Raw genomic sequence first — 22,694 nt, forward strand, 5'->3', positions numbered from 1 at the left:
TGACCTGTGCCAGGGGAGCGCTACGGCTGGGACAGAACAAAAATCACAGCGAGGTGCAGTGAATGCGACGCTAAACTCATGGGAAATGCCACCCCAAAGCTCTGGCCACGCTGGGTAAACTCAGGTCGTGAAGCAAGGAAATGAAAAGGCTATCGGGTTGTTTTATTGCTGTTGTGTCTGCCCGCAATACAAATATTCACAAATTGAGACAAGGCAGTTACAAAAATCTAATTTGTATGTGTCATGTTCGTATGTGGACAATATACAGGAAAAAAACCCCAAACTATCTACAAGCAGAAGTTAATTTAGAACCAAGTTCAAGAAGGAAATCAAGACAATCATGGTCAAACATAGCTATTTATTTTCTCTTATAAACAGCCTTCAGTTTCTTATTGAAAAAAACCTAGAATTTAAATATTCTGTCCCATCACATACAACAATCTGTATACATTATTTACAACTCTCAAATAAACATGTTGCAATGTTCAGACATTCAACGTTTGTTTTTTTTTCTTTCATCAAAAGCTGTTCTCTTTTAAACCTAATATATCAATCAGTGACTACAAACTGAAGCAATATTGGCACAGTTAGCTTAGAGTAAGGGTTCTCATCTTGCAATTTACTTTTTACACCACATTTTCTCCCTTATATTTTAGGATTCTAAAGGAAGAGGAAAGGTTAGTGTTGCTTTCCTAATTCGTTTCTTTCCCCTCAAAAACAGCCTTTTATTCAAACCTCGTTCACTTTTATTGCTTTCTTCACTTGTCCATTGCACATCAGAGTATGTGCCTCTAGGTACTAAGCAACACAACCACAGCACGCTGAAATAGTAAAACAGCCATGAAAATAAGCGTTCCCTCCGCGACACGTCTCTGAAAAATGTCATAAGTTGCAAACGTACAAAAATAATGAGTATAGTTTAGTGGCTATAAAAATTAATTTCCCCTAAAAATACAATACTCTATGAACAATTTAGGGAATCGGTTCTTCAAACAAAATTTGATATTTACCTAGACTGCAATCTTAACCCGGCAAGAGGAAATTGTAAGAAAAGCAGAAAAATAAAAAAGGTTTAACACTTAAAATAACCTACGTTAGTCTCATCTTAAAAGAAAAGATATCCAGGAAAAGACGACAGGCATCCATGAAACTGCTAGTGGTTTTAGTAGTGCAGTCTGGAAAATAGACAACCAATACCAGCAGTGAAGGAAACGAGATTCAGTGTACCAGGGAATCTTTTAGTGAAAGAAAAGCAAGGAGTCCGTGTTTGTGCTGCAGCTTTTTAAATAGTCCAACTAAAAGGGGGCATCTTATACACAGTAATACAGCACTCTAGCAGGTAGGAAGCGGGGCAAGAGGGCAGCAAGAAAAAAAACCAACCATCCAAAAAGGATGTTTTTGTATTAAAATTGTGTCTGGCTATTGAAGAGAAAAGGGAGAGGGGACAAGAAATGGAAAGGAACAATCTGAAAGGTAAATAAAGTCCATAGCAGCAAATAGGTATCCTTACCTGTTAAATGAGTGTCAGGGAGACTGGGAGAATGTTCAGTTCCTAAATACTGAGTAAGGACAGTGCTCCTCTCTATCTTACAGTAAAAGCAAAAGTTCAAAGCTCTACATTGCATAGTAAGCAGTAAAAGAAAGCTGATGCTTGCAGACGGGCCATCTGCCCCTAGAAACCTGTTTTCTCCCTTCATCTACCATTAAGCTCCCTGCAACAGCACCACGTGGCATTTTTATTTGCTGGCCGGAGGATTAACTTGTATCCCTGCCTTGAATTTGAAAGACTTCAGAAATTATTTCTGCCAACCTAATGTATCCACACAATCTAAACGGCATCAACACTGGCAAATCTGGCGGAACTTGACCATCTCAGCAGAGCTTGCTCCATCCCATCTCTAGGCAGATGACCTCCTCAAGTCACCACCCCAATCACTGACGTGGTCTGAAAAACATCACCCAGCGCAGAATTTAAGGGCCCCTTTCCACTGGAAGGCTTCAGCCAGCACCAACAGCCCAGCCTGGGATAATGCCACCAGCACCTTCCACTTCCGATGACGACGAAGCTGAAAGTTTTTGTCTCGTGATACTTAGAGTCCATCTGTAACGTGGGCCTAGAGCAGCGCAGGGTTCGTTTGGGGTTTCTCTGGGGTTTATTTGGGGGGCAAGGGGGTGTCCTTGCCCTTCAACCCAACAAATGCACTATTTTATAAAACACATTCACTCGATCCAGATCCCGTTTGTACAACATGGCAACTTGTTTAGCATTTTCAATGTGCCCTTACTTCAAGAGTGTAAACACACATCAACGTCTGGTCCCACTTCTTTTTGAAGCAAAAAAGAAAAAAAACAATTAAAAGCTGCAAATATAAACAGCATAGGGATAATAAATCCCAAACACTGCATCCATATCTTTAACGTTGTTATTTTCAAGTGTTGTGTAATTAAACAATGTGTTCATACAGCTGTCAGGCAAATCATGATCTCCAAGCTTTTATTACATGCCTAGAAACTATTCTGTCAAAGCGTTCTCTACTGCCAGATACTGAATACAAAAAACACACTCTCCACATAGGACTAATTTTCTTACAGAATACATTCTAATTCTGATTGGCTGAACTGAAACAGACGTCTCGGAATATTTAGAATTGGCTATTTAAGAAAAAAAATCCAAAAAACAACAAAATAACCTTCCAGAGCACAAGTATGCCAAAAATGAGAAGTACTGCACTGCTATCCCTCCGAGCAAATCCTCACATCTAAATACTTTTATTTTGCCTTTGTTGCTGGTGCATGACACCAAGCCAAGGAGACAGCTTTAAATCTAATGGAGAATATCTCCTATTTAGCACCTTGGAGCAGGCTTCCGCCCTTCTCGCTCTCGCATCTTGCTGCGAGGCGATAACAGGAGTTCTAGCACTGGTTCAAAGGCTCCATGAACACACACACGCAGCCTCTCGAGCAGCACTGACTCGACTCAGCAAAGCTCTTTTCACTGGAAGGTTTCTAAGATTATTTTTTTTTATATCAAACTGCACCTGCAGCGCTCTTCATTCTTCTATCGCTGGAAACTTCCAGTCATTAAGTGCTCCTCTGATAGAAACACACATAAAAAGGTTGTGTGTGTAAGACTGCATTCTTAAATTCAGCTTCCTGCACGACTGGAGCCTGTTTGAAATCATGCGGTTCGAATTTGGGAGCTGAGCTGCTTTTGCATAGTCAGGTGGACGCTGACCGCGTGAGGTTGAACTTCTCGCAGGCGATTCTCATTTCTGGTTTGAGAAAACACAAGGCTAGAGAGGCAAAGACACTAACCCAAGTGGGGGAAGGCCACATTTTGATTTAAGTCTTCTCAGAAATGGAAGATGCACTTAGCAAATGACAAACCACAAAAAATTCACCAGTATGTTCCTGGAACTTTTCCCAACTGCTGTAGTTGCTTGGGGATGAGCTGCAATTGTAAATGGGGGACAACACCATCACGCTAACAAAAATCCAGAAGTGGTCCATGAAATTATATTCCAAGACACATGTCCTACCACAGAAAACACTGGCGCTCCCCAGCTCCTCCACAGAGCCAGGCTTTTTATTCCTAACTTAGAAAATTTCACGAGTTATTTTTTAAGCCAGAATTTTTCTTAGTATTACCCCAGTGCATTTTTTTTTTTTACACTTTTTACATATTTCCCTAACTGTATTTGTGCAAACTAACAGTTCATTTGGCAAATGCTAGGAAACTTAACAAAAGTGACTGACCCAAGTTGACGCTTCCCTGCTAAAAAAATAAAACTGACTATGAAAAGCCAGAACCGATGGCAACAGACCTTTAACTACTTGCTAAGCACAGGTTCTTCATAATTTTGACACGAGCTTCATTGTTTCATTTGAGCGACTAGAACTTCACCATCACTTTTCTTTATAAGAAATATCTATTTTGAAAAATTCTACATTAATCTCTACAAAAATAAGACAAATATTTGTATTAAAAGCTGGAGATCATGGACTTCAGTAAGTTATGGCTTTTTTTTTTAGTGTAAGCATATATATATTTTTCTAAAACAAGTATCAGTAAGTGTCCTGGGTGTTAGTTTGTATTTTCTATTTCCAGCAATGTTCAGTATTGTATGTGCTTTGCACCTCAGAAGTGAGTCTGCCAAGGCACTTAAGAGAATGTAAGCGAGTCTTTTAGGGACTTCATGAGAATGGGCTACCACTGACACGATACAAGAACCCATCCACCAGCAGAGTCAATCCCTCAACCAAGCATGTTTCCTTTATAAACACTCAGCACCTGCTAAAATTCCACAATGAATAATAACAATTTTAAAAAAAAAAAAAAAAGCTATTCACCACGTGTCACTAACAGAGAAAAGATTTTTCCCTAATAAAAGCACAGAAAGTAGATCTTGGCTGTTATTAGTAACAGCATAGGATTTTGTTTTGTTTTTTTTTAAAAAAAAAAATTAACAAAAAACAAATACCACACGCTTGCTCAAAGAAACAAGTGACTTGAAGAAACCCTCTTCCTTTTATCTGTCCTTAGAGGTGAGCTTTTCAATGAGTTCTTGAAGTGGTGCAAGTTCTCTTCTATCAATAAGGTTGAATTCCTGTAACAAGGACAAGGAGAAAGACATACATACAGAATTTTATAAGTGCAGCTCAGGTCAGAAATGTTTTCCACATAGAATTTATTCAGTAGCGGGCTCTTCGAGTCCAGGTTTAGCCACTACAGCATTTTATGTCTGTCAGCCCTTTAGCTAAGGCGGCGTTTCACTGCCTACAGCTTTTTCCATCTGCCTAGAAAGAGGAAACACTAAGAAAAACTTTTATTTTTAAGTAAGGGGAGTTAGGGATCATAGCGTTGAAGGATGCACAACTCTTTTCCATCTAGCTTCCAATACAGTCCTCTCTCTTCTGTTAGGAATTGTGTTCTACCGAGTTATTTGGGAGGGAACACATTTCAGTACTCAGTTTTGCAATAAACAAATACTCTTGAAAATCTTCCATTCCTAGTAGTAAATATACTATCTTAGGGTCCTGGAAGGTGTTGACTCTCCTACAAATACACAAGCTGTTAAGAAACCAAAAGAGCTTCGATACAATACCTTCTCGAGAATCTAACTGTAACTGTAATGGTCCTGCCAGTCTTACCTGAACAAAGAATATAAAGTGCTTGAAAGAAGTGTTAAGGTGTGCCTCTTCCTGCAGCTGGATCACTGGATCAAAGTGCTGGTGATAAATGTGAGCATAAACTCTGAAGAGACGCTTTAAAATTGTCTTTGCCACTGACATGAAATTCTTTGGGAACGGTACACCTAGAAATAAGAAAGCAGACGGCTTACACTGATGTATTTTGAAAACCATTATAACCCAACCCTACCTCCTGCACAAGAAGGGCTCTTCTGTGTCACTCAGCAATTCCATTTGTAAGCCAGACCATGTACTTAGGCTGAAGTACACCGATAAGCTCACTGAATAAACCAGGGGGGAGGTTTTCCTCCTTTCAGCAGACCAGTGGCTCACTACCTTTTTCCAAGACAAACCTGACTACATTTCTACACTGAACTCTACTAGCTTCAGCTTCCAGCTACTGCATCTTCTTATGTCTCCACACAGTTCCCTGAAGAGCCTCCTCTAAGAACCTTCCTCCCTTCTGGCAGGACTCAGATCCAAACACGGGTATCTACTGTGCTTTCAGATGCCCTTTCAGTACCTGCCTGGCCTCCAACTGCCAACACAGCAAAAGGAAAACACCTGCTGCAGGTCTGAGTGCTACGAGTGCCTCCATGTGCGTGTCCAAGAGACCACAGGGTACTCCAAGGGACACCACGTACCTTTGTGTATCAAACTGAAACCACCTTTGGTATCGGCCAGTTCTACACTTCTCTTGTCTGAAGGGAAATCAGAAATAGGCTCTATTCCACCTGTCTCCAGCCCAGCAAAAGGATTCCTGTTTCCACCCTGCTCATCACCAGCCCTCAGCCATAGGCTACTGCTTTCTTAACTGCCTCCTGAAGAACTCTGAAACATGCTCTTCCCAGTCATTTCACTGAAAATGCCACGTAAAATCAGTTGCAAGAGCAGATCGTTGTCAATGCACAAGCTTTATGAAAATTGCTTAGGGAAGAACGACTGGCTACGGGGAGCAATAATCTCTTCACCTAACACATCACACAGCGGTTTTCCAGCCAGCTTAGTTCTTCTGCAGTCTTTCCAGTTGCTGAAGTCCTGTCTGAAGGCCAGAGGCACCAGCTGGATGCCGCAGACCAGAAGCAGGCTCTCACCAATCCTTTAAAACCCCAGCAAGCCCATTTTCATACTCCTACTTGAGCTTGCCCTGCTTACAGGTACATCACATCTTCACTGGCTGCTAGATCGCACGGGAATTTCATTTTTAGACTTCTGAAAACAAATTCAACTGTGGCTATTGACTGTAATTCCTCTTATGACTTGTACCTCAACTCTAAACACTAAACTCAGTGCCACAGGATGTAAATAAGCCCTGCTCAAACCTATCGAGCAAGGACGACTTAGCTTTTTGTTGCTTCCTCACAAATTAACCAGCCTTACATCTGCTTAACTACAAGGGAAAAGAAAATGCTCCTTGATTCTGACAGGTAGCCCTGTTTCTCTGAAAAGGCTTCTTGAAAATGGGTCAAATGCTTCAGAAACTGCTCACAAAATAAAAGCAATTAAGAAACTCCATTCCTTTTTCTACAACGGATTCTAAGCTTGTGGGTAGTGGTGTACTGGAAAACTGCCAATTAGGAGCTTTAGAAGAAACAGTTCTTCACGCCTCTTGAGGAAGGGTTTTTTTCTCATTATCAGTTCTAAACTGGTGGTTGTTGATTACTTTCCTCGTGCTTTTCTGGAAGAAACCACTTCAAAACATACATCTCTCATCTTCACTTGAAAAGAAGAAAAAATCATTAACTAGAGATCAAAGATGCAACCCAGCTGCTTTGGAGGTAAGGCCTAGGAGAAGTTCCTCATGCAGAGCAAATAATGTTTTGCATCAGAAAACTACCAGTCTGTATCCAGGTGTTTTAAGGTTTTGAGACCCTCTGCCTCACTTCTAGGGAAACAACCCACTGCTTAAAATTAAAACAGAGCAGATTTAATCCACACAATTGTTCAACAGAAACAGTACTTGATGCTTTCAGAATTGTGAGTGATCTTTATTAGGAGTACTAACACATGGATCAGAGTTCAGAAATTAACACATAAAATTTATCTGACAGGATCAAAGTGCGTTTAAATGCAAAACGTAACCTTTTAAATTTGTCCTACTTCGTCAGTCATTTAGGAGACCTTTTAACGCTTTAACATTTCTGTATTTCTACACAACTGCAATCCAAATACATCGGTTCTATTTTACTTATTTACTTTACCTATTTTAGAAGGAAATAGCGTTTCATCATCCAGCTGATCCTGGACCCAAGTCATCAGGTAATCAATGTACTTTGGTGCAGAGCACTTAATTGGTTTCTTTATGTTTGTCCCATCTGCCCAGTGGTACTCGTATCTGGGTTGGGATGACAACAACAAGACATTTCTTAACACAAGTGAATCATTCATATCAAGGCCTGGAAGGCGGCTCTTCCTGCTCCGCTCCCTGTACTCCTGCACCCTCCCACAGCCCTTCCTTGAAACTAAGGTCCAAATGTTCCCGAGTCATCCACGGCTCAACCATACCCAACCTCCCCACAGCTGGACTCTTCTGCAGTCTGTGAAGGCCTTAAAAACTTCACCCTTTATAGCACAACTCATTCATCCTCCTCCCAAAATACAGACGGCAGCCTGTGGTCAAACCTGCATCCCTAGACATCAAGAGGTGCTATATCAAGTTTCCAAAATCTGAAAGGCCATTAGCTACTTATTCTTTCTTTAAAGCTTTTAAAATTATTTTTAGCCCCCCTTCAAAAGAAAAATATTACAGCCTGTTGAAGTGAAAGCTCAAAAAGTTACAAGAAATTCTCACCCAAATAAAAGCTAAACTCCAGGGCTGAAATCAGTGAAAGCACACAATCGATAATTAACTTGAGGTTTCTCCCAATCAGCCTTAGCAATGGGCTTCTCTTCATCTCAGCTGGCAGAGAACCGCAAAGTGAGCAGCACTCAACATCTGCAGCAGCTGCCAGCCAGACCCCTAAAATTTATGGAATTTCTTTACATTTGACACAATTTTCACAGATTTTGCATAACAGAGGGCCAAGCTACATCGTCTCTTGCCATAGATCCTAAATAATGACTGTATGAAAGACACAGAATAGATTCAGAGTAAGATTAATGTCAGAGCATGCTATTACCAAACCAGAAGCTGGTACTAAGTGCCTTTCAACTAACAACAGAAAGCTTTTAGACTCAGTAACCCTCCTTAGAAACAGATCCTATCTCAAAGTCTAGCACTACCATAAAGCACACCACAAAGACTGAGAAAAAAATCTCGGCTTCTAGTTATAGCCCTGACCCACTTGATAGTTGCAGGCCAGTAACTGCCTCCTACCTTAATTTTTCTAAGGTATCAGACCCTTAGAAACTACTGATGTGAGCGTGCAAAACTCATGCCCTTTTTATCCTTTTCCATGCACAAAGCTAGTAATATTGACATCTTTTATGTAGCACATTTCTTAAATAGATTCCAGCATCATTCATTTTACAGTTACAGTTTCAACTTGCACAATTTAAATGCCATGGATGAAGGTATCAAACAGCATGCATTTGGTGTATGATACGATCAACGTGAGCCAACAGCATGTGCTTGCGGCCGTATCCTGGGATGCATCAAGAAATTTGTGACCAGCAGGTCGAGGGAGGTGATCCTGCCCCTCTGCTCTGCCCTTGTGAGATCTCAGCTAGAATACTGCGTCCACCTCGGGAACTCCCAACACAAGCAAGACATGGAGCTGTTGGAGCGCGTCCAGAGGATGGTCAGAGGGCTGGAACATCTCTCCTACAGGCTGAGAGAGTTAGGCTTGTTCAGCCTGGAAAAGAGAAGGCTCCGCGGAGACCTTCTAGTGGGCTGCCAGGACAAGTCTGCAGAGTGAGAGAAGCAGGGTTGTCTAGTTCGTACTGGGAGTGGGGGCACTGGGTGGAAGCTGGAAGAGCGTAGGTTTAGACTAGATCTAAGGAAGCAGTTCTGAACCCTGAGGGTGGCGAGGGACTGGAATAGGTTGCCTGGGGAGGTTGTGGATGCTCCATCCCTGGAGGTGTTCAAGGCCAGGCTGGATGGAGCATTGAGCAACCTGATCTAGTTGGAGATGTCCTGGCCATGGCAGCGGGGCTGAACTAGATGGTCGTTGAGGTCTCTTCCAACCCAAATCATTCTATGATTCTACAGTGCATTTACACGCACAACCTGACAAAAACGAGTCCTCATCAAATCAAAATGGAACAGATACTCTAACTGGCTCAAGGAATACAAGTGTCACAAGCCCACACAAAAGAGAAAATGGCTAATCTTGGGAACACGTGGCTTAGAAACCCCAAATGCGATCAACATGGGAAGGCTGACAATAGCAGCTTTCCAGTGAACCAGTGTTTCTTTATCTTGCCGAGTACAAACGCCTGTATCTTAGTATTCCTTGCCCATCTGTAACACCTGAGCAATTTCTCCTCATCAGCACAGAGCCAAGCACAGCTCTCTCTTGCAGACTGGAACACAGCATTCTGTCCCCTGTCGGTTTGTCACTCAGCCAGCCTTGCCCAGCCAACCAGCACTGCTGCAGAACGGCTATTCGTGGGACAAGCCTGCTGCCAAGCCAGAAGCAAAGAGGACTGCTGAGCTCTGCAGCTCTGAAATCCTCCAGAGAGACAAGTGAACAGCGAACTAGGCTAGCTGCAACACTCCTCTCGCAAAATACAAAATTGGAAAAAACAAACAAACGTAAAATGATGCTGAAGGGAGTTCGGTTGTGCTTTCGCAGGAAACATACCCACTTCTATCTACAACTTTGATCTCAGTGTTTTTATTAGAAGAATTAGAAGAGATGTTACTAACGTTTAATACTTCTTTGCTGGGAGAACAACATGCTCAATTTGATTGTTATATCTTACCACAATGTCTGGGGTGCAGATACCAATGTTTAACTCGCCCTTGCCATCTCCTATTAATAAACATGCGGACCCAACAGAAAGTCACCTACTATAAAGATCATAAATATCATTTTATGCAAAGCTTAACTGTATCTGATAAATCTGGCTTCTAATTTTGTTTAACAAATGAAGTTTTGTCAGAACAGTGAGAACGTTTTCACAATAAACAAATTTTACACGAGATTAAGAGCATGCAGCTCGTAATGGTATAAAAAGATCCCATTTTCCTAACGGCAACAAACCAGAGAGTCTGAAAGCATTTGAAAAACATTATCTCAAAATACGTGCCAAAATATCGTACTTGCTGAATGGATCACAACATGTCAAGACTTCCAAAAAATCAGTCTTCCTCACCACCCAATATTATCCAAATATTGAGATTTAAGTGGTATTTATTATCATAGGAGAAATACCAACACCTAGCTGAGGTTCCAGCTGCAATCTGGAGATGCACTAAGATAAACTAAATTACACACTAAAAATCTCATCCAAAGAACATATACCCATAAGAAGCCTCACTCTTTTCACACTCACCAACACTACACAGGGAATTCTGCATTTTTTTAGAGGAAGGAATGTCATAGCATGACCCTTTAAAGTAATATATCTCTTAGGAAACAGCAGATATAGCCTAACAAAAATGAAGTAATGCTGGAAGTACTCTGGCACACACACCGTGCTCCATGCATGTTCCTGGGCCGTCAACAGGTTTGGGGTTCACGAGGGAAACGAACTCTTTCTACAAGACTAAATATATCCTTGAAAACAAATGAAGACTCCTAGGCCAAATTATTAAACACAAGAAAAACAAACATAGACAAGAGTTCCCACAGATTAGAATAATTCCAACTGCCACAGGAAATGAAGGATAAAAATCACATTTCTAGCTCAAGTTCATGAGCACACACCTACAGCTCTAATGATGGAAACAAATTAACCGTATCATGGTATGCAGTTCCTCTGCAGAAAAATGCGTTTTTAGAAACCTCTCCTATTTAGTAGAGGTTTTTAGGGGAAAAAAATCCATGAAGGATGGAGCAAGAAATACATGGTTCACTTCAGCAAGTGAAAGGCAAAAGCTAAAAATCCTGAACAACTCTGGTAGAACTCTCTCATACTAATCAACACAAAGTTATTTCCCACCTGTGAGAAAAACAACCACCGTGCTTCTCACACTAGAAAACACCCCTAAGGATCATAGGACCAGCTCCTCTACAGCACACTTGCAAAAAACCCAAGTAATACAAGAAACAGCTTGACTAAAACTAAGGCTGTTACATTGTCCAACAGCAATAAAACGCAGCAGCTTGGTAAGAATCTTTTAAATCTTCTCCAAGAGTCCTAGGCATTTATGTGGACATACCTCTAAATCTCAGCAAAACTATTACATCAAGACTGCTGAAAAATACTCTTTGTCCCTCAGTCATCCAGTGCCACAGGCACAGAGCCCAGAGTCACAGAAGGGCAAAAGGATTGATATTGCTACAAGACAGGATATTCCAAGGGCCTGATTACACACTTTATTAATTTTGTTGCTGGGCAGAAGGCAGCAAGAGAACATTCAATTACACCAAACTACGGCCATCTGGGATTTACGGGAGCCGGCCGCTTTGGCGTGCCCAGCTCCTTTTGACTCGACCATTTCAAGAGAGAAGCACTGAGGATCAATCAGGAAAAATCAGACGGATCTCGCTGCCATTTCAGGTGGGCTTAGTGCACTCACACAAATGGCTAAAGAAGAATTTTGAAGTTGCAGTTGAGACATCCAGCTCTGAAAAACGCAGCAGCCGTTTCCCCCCTCGGTGCTCTCGTTGAAGACTTAGGGAGGAAAATAAAGACAAATGCCCTCACGCAATGCTGGGGAACCAACACATTCGTTGTGTGCAGGTTCTTAACTTGCTACCATGCCTGTTGCACTGACGGGAATCCTGCAGCTGATACAAACACAGCAAGAAGCGATAACCAAGCAGGGTTTGTTTGGCTAAGAAATGCTTGGTCTTTGAACTGAAAAGAGCGGAACATCACTTGGAGTAATCGTGTTTTGGAACAAGGCAAACCGATACATTTGCCAAACTGTTAAAGGACGAGATGCACAACAAGAAAGAGAGCGCTATTGATATTTTCAGCATTCCTTAACTAACCCCAGATACTAAGACCTTGATAAAAGCTAAGTCGGCAATCTTTCCAACAAAGGCCAGAAAAAAAACTAAGTGATTTACTTAAAAACAGCCCTTTAGAGAAGATAGACCTCCCTGTATGAGAAATAAACCACAAAAAGAAAGACAAGACATGAAGCTAGATGGCTGATGTACTGCAAAGTGTCTTTTTTCCTTTTCAAGGAGTTTTGAATGCAAAATACCAGTACCAGGCAGACGATACAGGAAACATCACACTTGTGCTCTGGTTACCCTCTCATCTGCGATAATTAGTTTCATTTTTCCAAGACTGCTCCAAGTTTGTCAGCTGTGGCACGAAAATCCTGACTGAACCACAACAACTTTTTTAATACATTGACCATAAGCACTTCTCTGGTGGGAATGTTAAAATCAGACTTAAGAGCCATAGAGGGCTTGTGCTTTTGGTTATCTCCAGGTACTCATGCTATGGCTGCTTAAACCTGTTTCAAACAACCTTCTGCAAGTTGCTTTAGCTAACTCACACCCTTCTGTCTGAAAGAGATGCAGAAGCAATACTGGTGGGAGCTCAGCAGAGAACAACCTTCAGCCTGGGAGCACTAACGAGCACTCAGGACTGAATGCCTCCTCACCTAAAATAGCTTCTGCCAGAAAAGAACAGGAAACAGAGATAAGAAACAAAAAAATACAGCCTTCGTGCTGACAGCTTTTACAGAAGTACTCCTCTGGAAAGAAAAGAAAGTAGTGCCAGCCGCACCACTCAAAAAAAACCACCCCAAACCACTGAATATGTTCTGCTGCCCATCACCACCAGACTCAAACCACCAGTTCCTGCACCTGCCTGGCCTCAGCTGTTCATGTACGCATCCATTTTCAATTCCTTTGTGAAATCCATCCCTGAGGTGGGAGCTGCAGAGTTTGAGAAATGCTCTACAAATCTTAGAGACAAGATTAAACCTAATTAAACCCTTGGCAGAACAGATCTTCTATCCTCTAGGATCTCTTTCCTGCCCTGCTTTGTAACTATTTGAGTACAAAATGTATTTCTGTCAAGGGTTATCAGTCTCTTTGGAGAGAAATAAATTGTTTCGCTTGGCAACCAAACACTAAGTCTTTAATAATTAACCTCCACCCCCAAATAACTGCTTCTCAGCCGACAAACAATACAGCAAAAGAAATATTTTCATGCTCTTATTAAATAAGTAAGAGTCTGCTCTGCATGCCAAAGCACAAAGCAGACAACGAGCTACGTTACTGCACGAGCTTATCCCAAAGTTCCTGCGCATAATGGGGAACTTCTATCCCTTTTCTATTTTCACCCCTCCCCGTTTCGCAGCGGCATCTCTGCCTGCTCACACTGGTTTTGGCATTCAGCAGCGTCCACTTTCAGTTTAATAACGTAGCCCCAAAGCTTTTCCTGGGCTGTTTGGCTGCTTCCACCTTGCCGAGCTCCTGCCTTGCCCTCGCAGCAGCACCCTCTGCATGTCCCCAGCTCTCCACCACACAGGCTGGCAATTACTGCTTTGATACTCTAACAACAAATGTCATTATAAAGAAGGAGGAATCTGAGGAGAGAATTGTTTTCCTTGATTGTTTAATATTTTACGGCAATTTGAAAGGAAGCTGGGCCCTCTCACCTTTTGCTTAGAAAGACAGGTTATTTTCCACTTTTGAAAACACTAAGTAGCTACAGAGCAAGAAAAAAGAAGCTGGACATCTGTATAAAAGCATAAGCAACACAGAAAACAGTGAAAGCTAACAGTGGGATGGGGAAGGGGATTCTTATCCCCGCTACTAAAAGCTGCAGCCAAATTTATTTCTACAATACCTACTCAAACACCTAAAAGAATGATTTTAGTAAGCCTCAGCTTAACACTTGCATATAAAAACCTGAAATTTTAATTTAAGAAACTCTCAATAATATTTCAGAGAAAAAAAAAACTAAAAAGGGAAGAAGAGTTTTGATAATCCTTTACTACACAGTCTAAACAAAACTCAAAACCACAAAACCAATCAAACTAAAAAGCACTTCAAAAAAACCACCTTTATGTTCCCCATTCCCTTAGAGGTCCAGTTTTTTCCCCCTCCACAGGTAACAAGACGACATCCCTTGCATGCACAGAAGTTACCTTATCTGGAGCATGCAGCTGGGCTACTCTCAAGTTTTGAAAACCAAAATCACTTACAAACTCACATATTCTCAACACTTTGTAAAAAATAATCTTACTTTGGGCCAGCAGACATCACAGGGCAGCTCTCCTCTGTGCAGAAGTCCGTAATGGTTCCATAAAGCATATTGATCTGGTTGAAGAAGTCGACAGCTGTAAAGCATTTAAACCATCAATTAAAGTGAAAAGGCACAAAAACTTCCTACAACCTTAACAATAAAGTGCACACTGCTGAACAGGGTCCTAGAATACTCTTTTTTTCAGAAAAAAAACCCAAACTTGTTACTGTTTTTTGAGATGTACTATAAAGGAGATGCAGAATGCAGCCATCAATTTTGTCGAACAGCCTCTGGCAGTAACTATTTAATTGTGTGCTGCAGCAGAATCTTGATTTGAAAGAAAAGAAGGCAAAGAGAAAGCCCAGTTATTTCCTTCTCTGACAGTTTGGTGTTTTTCATTAAAATCGCAAATTCTACTGGCAAATCTAGAATTCAAGACTTCTCCACGCAGAGAGTGCTGTTACTCATTAGGTGACACTGTCTTCCCTTGGGCTTTGTATTCCAAAAGATTATCTTTTTAAAAAACACTTCCAAGAATCACAGAACCGTTTGGGTTGGAAGGCATCTTTTAAGATAATCCGGTTCCAACTCCCCTCCCATGGTTGATCAAAGTCTCTTCCAACCTGACCTTGAACACCTCCAAGGAAGGGGCTGCCACAACTTATCTTGGCAGCCTGTTCCAGTGTCTCCCCACCCTCAAAAAACAGAATTTTGTCCTTGCATCCTATCTAAATCTACCCTCTTTCACTCAGGTTATGGTCAAACACCACCTTTATGGGAAATGGGTGCAAGAGTCACGACGTGGGAATAGTTACAAGGCCAAGCAACTTCTGTTCCTTAGATTATCACCACAACGTTCCCTCATTTCAAACTATCATCAGAGTTTTGTTCTCAGAGATTATTGCTTAAGTTTTGTTATGCGTTTGGGAAAACAGTTCTCTCAGTCAAAAAACTTTATTTAATGGTCTACAATTGAGTTACTGAGCAAGAACACAAAAAGTTAGCACATCTAAATATTCTCAAGAGTTCTTAATACTTCAATATGTGCTTGATTAACTATAATTCTTTGAAAGCAAGGCTCTTATTCAATAACCTCAGGTTCTGTTTTTAAGAACTGTGGTCCCTATAATCAGTTTGTACAATCCACTTCATCTCCCCTAAATGAACGTCCCCGTAAAGTTCGATGGGGAGCACAGCACATTATCCAGGTCATGAGTAAAAACTGACACATGACTAATATTAAGCACTAGGAAATAGAATTTTAAGTAGGCTGGGTTAAATTCTTACAACTAAGTTCATTACATGGTTCCAGGATAAGTTTTACTCCATATTCCTGTCTCCTGTGTCGTGCAACAGTTAAATTCTGCTTCTACAAACACGCAGGAACTTTAGACTTGAGGAACTAGCTTCGGTGCCCTTACTCATCCATTTTTATGCATGGATGAAATTCAGCAATCCTAAAAACCCAAATCAAGCGTGGTTGAGTTCAAGTCCTACTTAACCCATTCCACCGACACACCCTTAACCTCGAAGAGACCACATAGAACACATCACCGGGTTTAATGGCCCAGTTACACTGCCTCTGCTGCTAAACGCATTGGGCCTGCCACCTCTGAGAACAGGACCCTTCACACTGAGAACCTTCATTTATGCTACATGTCTGCAGAGCAGGATGAGAAACTAGTACACAACCTGAGCTCAGCATCACTTCAAATCTACTTTACTTCAGTGCCACTTGAGTCACACCTGCCGTTCTATGTGCCAGTGACCAACTGTTTCTTCACTGAAAGAGATGTAAGAATAGTCTAATAAAGCCCCTTAACAGCAGTACTGACATGTCACTAGATAACCATGCATTAATCAATTTAACGTTCAGGTGACAAAGTGCTTCATACTGATGCCATAAAAAAAGGTTTTGCTGTGACCAGCCTCTACGATAGCCAGACAGACATCTCTGTCTCAAAAAGTTAGTTTAAAAATGAATTACGACTTGCAACACTGAAGAGTCTCATAGCACAAATCTGCAGGACGTGGTGGAATTAACACCAACACTAAACTCCTCTCAACTCAGTGCCACGCCAAGAAGAAGCCAGCAGATGATTTGGTACCCACCCAAATCTGTTCCTTGCCTAATTATTATTGGAGGTAAGACAGGTTTGCTGTAATGACTTTGATGTCCATAATGTAAGCACTAGCAGATATCATGGACCATGAAAATATCTGATGGCTGAAGGAAAGGAAGAGTTAAATACTGCAGCCTCCCTCACTGATTTTTCCAGAGAAGAAACACCAGAGGTCACACAAACATTACTGCATTAATTTACAGCTACTGTTCAGCCAATGCAGGATACCCGCTACAGCTGTGTCATGCAACTTGCCAGGTAACAAAAAAGGGAAGCAAATAAGAACTGGTACGGCATGCCTATTCCCCCTTCCCCAGCAAAAGCAGAAACCAGTAAAACAACATTACGAAAGGCTGACAAAAAAGTTTCAGAGAACCAGAACTCCTAAGGCTTGTTTGGGCAGTGGGAGTAGGCAGTTAACACCAAAGGCAGCAAGAATTGGTTATACACTGCCCTGGTTTCTTAAGCATACACAAGAACCGTTAATCAAGTGTGCATTCCTTGCTCCCAGCAGAAACCAGAGCCCAATGTTTGCTTCAAGGCAGGCGTGTTCAAAAAACCCACACAGACTTTGACAAGATGACTGAGTACTGTGAATCCCGCACTTGCAAGTCTCGAAAGGCCACCAGACAGTGCCCATCCACCAACAAGAGCAGCGTGTAACAAAGAAGAAAAACACAAGAACCTCCATGTAAAGCTGCTCAGTGTCTCAGCATATTTTCATTTTCCTCTTTTTATCACTGTTCTTAATGTGGCCAGGGCTTAGATTATTTTTTCCAAGTGTTTTTCTACTTTAAGGAGAGCCCACTGTCTGGTGTTCTATTACGAAGATGGGCAAGATGTACTTCTCAAATTATTTTTTTAGGACTTGGAAATCAAGGAGATTTCAAAGGAAACTCAAATCTGAGTATCTATTTCTCTCCTTTTGGTATTTTTAAAACACGTTTGAGAAATCTAGACATCAATAAAGCAAAGAGTTAATAAGGAGTAAAGGAGCAAAGCACATCTGTTCCTGTTCTCTCACTTTTGTGAAGAGCAAAACTGATGATATCCTCACTAGACATCTCAAACAACAGAAGGGTTCACAGCTACCACTAACTGGTACTAGGTGTGGTACAGGGATGAGCAGACAATCAGTTAATCACTTCTGGACAAGCAGAAATAAACATGGAAAACCTGCTTGGTTGCAGGAGGCATCAAAGCAGACCATCTCCTTTACAAATGCAGCTGCTGCCAGAAGTGCTTCAGTCCTTTTTGTGAAGCACTTGACTGCCTTTTGCCACCCAGCTAATTCAGCAGTGAAGTCATTTGGGAAGGGAAGAACACTGCTGCCACAGAGGACACAAGAGACGTCAAGCGGAGGAGCAGCCAAAAGGGAAGGATGCCAGCAATATAGGAAGCTGCTTGCGTAATGCTTACTCATAAAAATGGGCTGGCTTCTTTTCTAGACAGTTTTGCAATACAGCATGAATAACTCTTACAAAGAATGGTGTCAGCAATTTCAACACTCCCTGGAAGCGGTGGCAAGCTATATACTAGAGCATCGTGTGGCTAAGTAAGCACCGGAAGGTTGAAGTCAGTAAAACAGTTTCACTTCCCAAGCATGTCAAAGAGCAAGAAGAAATAGTAAGAGCCACATAATTATAAGACATTTTTCTTGAGCATAATTTATACTGCACTGCAGCACACAATCAATACTGTACAATCGTGGAAGCATGCTGAGCCAAAGACACAAAAGATAAGGAAATACCCAGACATGGCACGGAGTCTGTGGCATCCAAAACTCTGCACAAGCTACAGAGCATGATAGGACTTGAGTTAATCCATTCTTTAGGAGCAGAAGGCAGGCAACAAAGGCATGCAGCAGAAAGAGAGGAAGGAGGAGGAAACATGGTCAAGCAAAGAGAAAAAATTTGGGCATCAGAGTTTGACCTGACCTAACAGGAAAGGAGAGAGTTAAGCCAAACAGCTTTAGAGGAAGTTAAAACCACGATACCAGCGACTTACCAGAGCAACATCTCACAACTTCGTAGCAAAGGAACTAACTTGAGGAGAATTGGAAAGATCCATCTCCAAGTTTCTTACAGGCAAATGTAACGCTAGGCCGTACATGTGACTGTAGTCTTCAGCATCTTATACACCAGGCCCTCACACTGAACTAGTTAACTAAGGTTTTACTCTTAGCATATAGAGGCTTGACTAAACCCATGGTCAACAACCCTAGCTGACAGAGAGCTGGATTAAACACCTTGAGGTGGCACTAACAGGCTACATTCTAAAACCAGCAGTGATTCTTCTACTTCAGCACTCGTTTGTGATCAAGTGCTTGGAATTTAACCACTGAAAACAACAATTTCTGTATTAACAGGAACATATTTTTGGCACAAGGAGATGAAGGAGTTTTTCTCTCCGTGAGATGCTCCGCATCTGTCACTCTAAATGCCATGACACACTCGCCTCTCACTACCCCACTAGAAATGAGCGTGCTGTTGTCCTCCCACAAGTGCCAGTCCACATTCAAAACCGAAAAAAAAAAAAGTCAGTCGACTTACTGTTAACTGCAACCCATTCATTTAAGTCTTCACCCTCTGGAAGCATAACGGCCATTCGCAGATTACCGCTCCCAAGCGTGGCTTCAGCATGTTTTAGCAGCTCGTACTGGTGAGACCCCTCTGGAATATTCTTCTTTGGTTTGAAGGTTTTGGAAGAGCGACTACCGCTGTGTGAAAGGGAGAGGAAATATTTAGAGAACTTGTGGCAAACAAAAGAAAAAGTAAAGGAGTGGACAAATTCCACTTAAGCACACAATTAACATAAAATTCTTTCCCCGGATGTTTATTTTCATGCTGAAAACAGGTATTTAACAAAAACTGAGATGTAAAGCTAACAGGTACTTTGATCTGTCATTTCAAACAATGAAATGATTCTCCTCTATCCTGCCTTCTCATCTGCTCACCCTCATGTTAAGCTAAGCAGACACTTAGGAATGCTCAGACTCCTTTTCCCTCTTGGGGAAAACGTGGTCACGGGCAAGTCAGGACCAAAAGTATTTCCTTCCCCACAGTCTGGATAGCCACATACAAAGCACAGCAGCCCAGCCAAAGAGAAACCTTCTTTACCATCCAGTCATGAAGCTTGTCATGGGAATTAAAGATCCTGTTTAACAGAAAAAAACGTGGTCTTTATCTAACACCCACCTTCATGAGACATGAAATGTCACCCAACCTGCACAAGTGCAGTAAGAGGGTGGGTAAAATCTGTTCAGACCCCTGGCTATTCCAATCACAGATGATAACTTAGTAGTTGCTGTTCATTCCTAAAAAATCATGCTGCTGTTATTTAGGAAAACATATTTTCTACAGGCCTAGTTGATTCTTAGGATTATCTTAGCTGCTAACATAAAGTAACTTCTCCAGTATTTAGTATCGTTTGGGAACCCAGTTGTTAAAATACAGGTGCTCAAAAAAATATACAAACATGTGCTGAAGACTGATACAATTCCACACTTGGCACAAACATTCTGTGTCACATAGCATACAGACCGTTCAAGTTCACCAGTCAGGCAAGAAATAAGGATGAAAACTTTTACAACTTGCACATAAATAATTTTCTTACCCATAAATTTGTTTGAAAAGCTTAAACCGACTTGGAAGAAAGTTCAGACATCCAATTTTTAAATGTTGGCAATGAGCCTGGACGACACATTAACCCCTAACACACCAGAAACATGACATGTGACATAAAATATTTGCAGGAAAGTGACAAACACAACAATATTTGTGAATATTTCAGCCTGTGAGCTGAGAAAAGACTTCTGTCCAAAAAGGAAAACTGAGCTACAAATTCCAGTGAAAGTATAAAGATGTGAAATCCTAAAGGCAGAAATTTCATTACTAATACTATCCAGTTCTCATTTCTTCATATAAAGACTTGGCCAATTTCACACTATCTCTCTATAGGACCTAATGGAAATTTTTATAAGTGGGATATAAGGGTTCTCCCCTGCTCACTGAATATTTTAACTGCATGTTTGAACATGCAAAGGTTGTAGCTTATCTCTGGGGCATTGCTAACGTAGCTACACTGTCACAGAGAAGCACTCTAAGAAACTTAATTCTGCATCTCATTTTCTGTACCGCGCCACTACAGCCATAAAGAGAAAAGTAGTAAGATGACTTGTTTCTGTAACTCTCAACACCAACAGCTCTCAGCCACCAAGCACACACACAAAAAAAGTTCTTTCCAAAACACATAAGTGATTGAGAAAATGCATATGACAAAATTGCCTACGAGTTTATTAAGTCTCAGCTTAAACCTGAACAAGAGCAATGAAAGAATAAATCCTCCTGAAAGTGGAGACAAATAATGAGTTCGTCACATTCTTTTGGGCAGGTAACATCTTCACAGGTGCATCTCTGAGTATTGAACAAAATCAGATACATAAGACCGGCTGATTACAGATTTCCGTTGTCCCAGCACTACTCCAGCTCTCACTTGCTACAAAGGAGAGGCAGCTTCCTTCCCCTCCTGTAGGCCTCCGGAGCGATCCTATTTTCTAATTGTCATGAAGAAGCATTGGCTTTAACTAATTGGGATCATGGGATGAGACATTTCAGCACTCCCACAGACACCAGAGCAGTGGTAATGCAGTCAGCTACCGAGCGCAACTATGAGCCAGACGCAGGAAGAGCCAACACCTGGCTCCTGTACATTCTGTTTCAGGACATTTCTAACATACACCGTGGCATTTGCATTGCAAGGTTATCAGATCCACATCTTAAATAAAGTAATTGCCTCCCAGTGGGAGTGAGATGCTTTTGTGGCTTAGGGAGTTCCCTTCACCTCCCACCCCTCCAGCCACCCGCATCTGTAGCCAGGCCAGGTTCAAACCAGCTCCAAAGGAAAAGCAACTGAAAAAAACCCCACCAACTAACCAAATCTTTTAATTGACTACTGAAGAGACTCAAGTTTTTCTCTTCAGGAACACCTCCACATTATAGCCACTATGCCAACATTGAAGGCAAAAACACAACTTAAAACATCTGGCAATTGCTTTGGTGTCTGGCTGCACAGACAGGGCTGACGCAAGGCAGCAGGCCAACAACTGAAGAGCAAGAGAGACCAGTCTCCTTATCTACCCACACCTGTCAGGGTAAGCAGAAGAAAACCAGCACGTGTTCAACACAAGCACAGCTCTTCCTAGCTGAGTTGCGCAATTTAGCTTTCGCTCAGTCGTAACTACCCAACGAGTGAAACCAACTCCTAAACCTTTCACAAACAGCAAATCCAAAGTTTCCACAGACTTACTGCCACTCCAAAGCTCAGGTCATTCATGCATCATAAAAAAGAACGGAAAATGAGATACTCCTTCCCCTCACTATTGCTTACATAGAATCCCCTCGCTACTAAAAAGTAAATCCTCCTTCTGTCGTGTTTCAAAATCCAACATGCAGCAGCTTCTCTTGGGCAATACCGTAATCTTCACGCAATGATGAAGACTGAAGAACTTAACTGCTGTAACTGGTCTGGTGCAGTTGGCCTCCGCAAAAATCAAAAAGCTTATTACAGAGACTACTGCTGGGTACACGCAGCTCCCCAAGAGCCATGAGGCAAGCTCTGTCCAGGTAAGAAACACTTACCCAGAGGATTCAGATCACGAAGGGCAGCACCTCACTTAGAGCTTTGGCCAAAATATTTGTTCAGGAGCAGAAGATGGTACAGAAACATACAACAAGGTAAGAAGGTTATGAAATAACTAAACCAAGAAATTGTTTGGATTTTAGCAAAAAAGCTAAGCCAATAGAAGGGACGAGGTTTTGAGAATTAGGCACAAGGAAAGCACCGTGAAAGTACTCCCTACATCCGTTTGAGAACACACTGGGTAAGAAATCACCTTGTATCCACCCCAGATAGTGGGCTTGCTAGATAACAAACCAAAGTCATCACAGATCTGCTGAGTATTCTGCAGGTATCTTCTGTGGTCAAGGAAGCAGGAGAACGCACAACGCACTGGAGAAATCATTAAATATCACTTAATCGCTGCTACACCCTTCTGAGAAACAGAGGGTTTCCTCCCTTAAGCCAGCAAAAGCTGTAAGAACAGAGTACAAAACA

General features: G+C 41.6%; 1 protein-coding gene across 1 annotated transcript; it reads right to left on the reverse strand.

Moving 5' to 3' along the window:
- Window positions 1-4,020: 4,020 nt before the first annotated feature.
- On the reverse strand, window positions 4,021-19,299 carry LOC104268898 (MOB kinase activator 1B; the record flags this gene model as incomplete). The annotated part of the gene is made up of 5 exons (XM_009872479.1): window positions 4,021-4,607; window positions 5,152-5,315; window positions 7,392-7,525; window positions 14,458-14,551; window positions 19,133-19,299. Coding segments are annotated over 5 exons (637 nt in total), but the record flags the coding sequence as incomplete, so codon positions are not given.
- Window positions 19,300-22,694: the final 3,395 nt, after the last annotated feature.

The sequence above is a fragment of the Apaloderma vittatum genome, unplaced genomic scaffold, assembly GCF_000703405.1.
Source record: "Apaloderma vittatum isolate BGI_N311 unplaced genomic scaffold, ASM70340v1 scaffold6007, whole genome shotgun sequence".
In the NCBI taxonomy this organism is placed as follows: Eukaryota; Metazoa; Chordata; class Aves; order Trogoniformes; family Trogonidae; genus Apaloderma; species Apaloderma vittatum.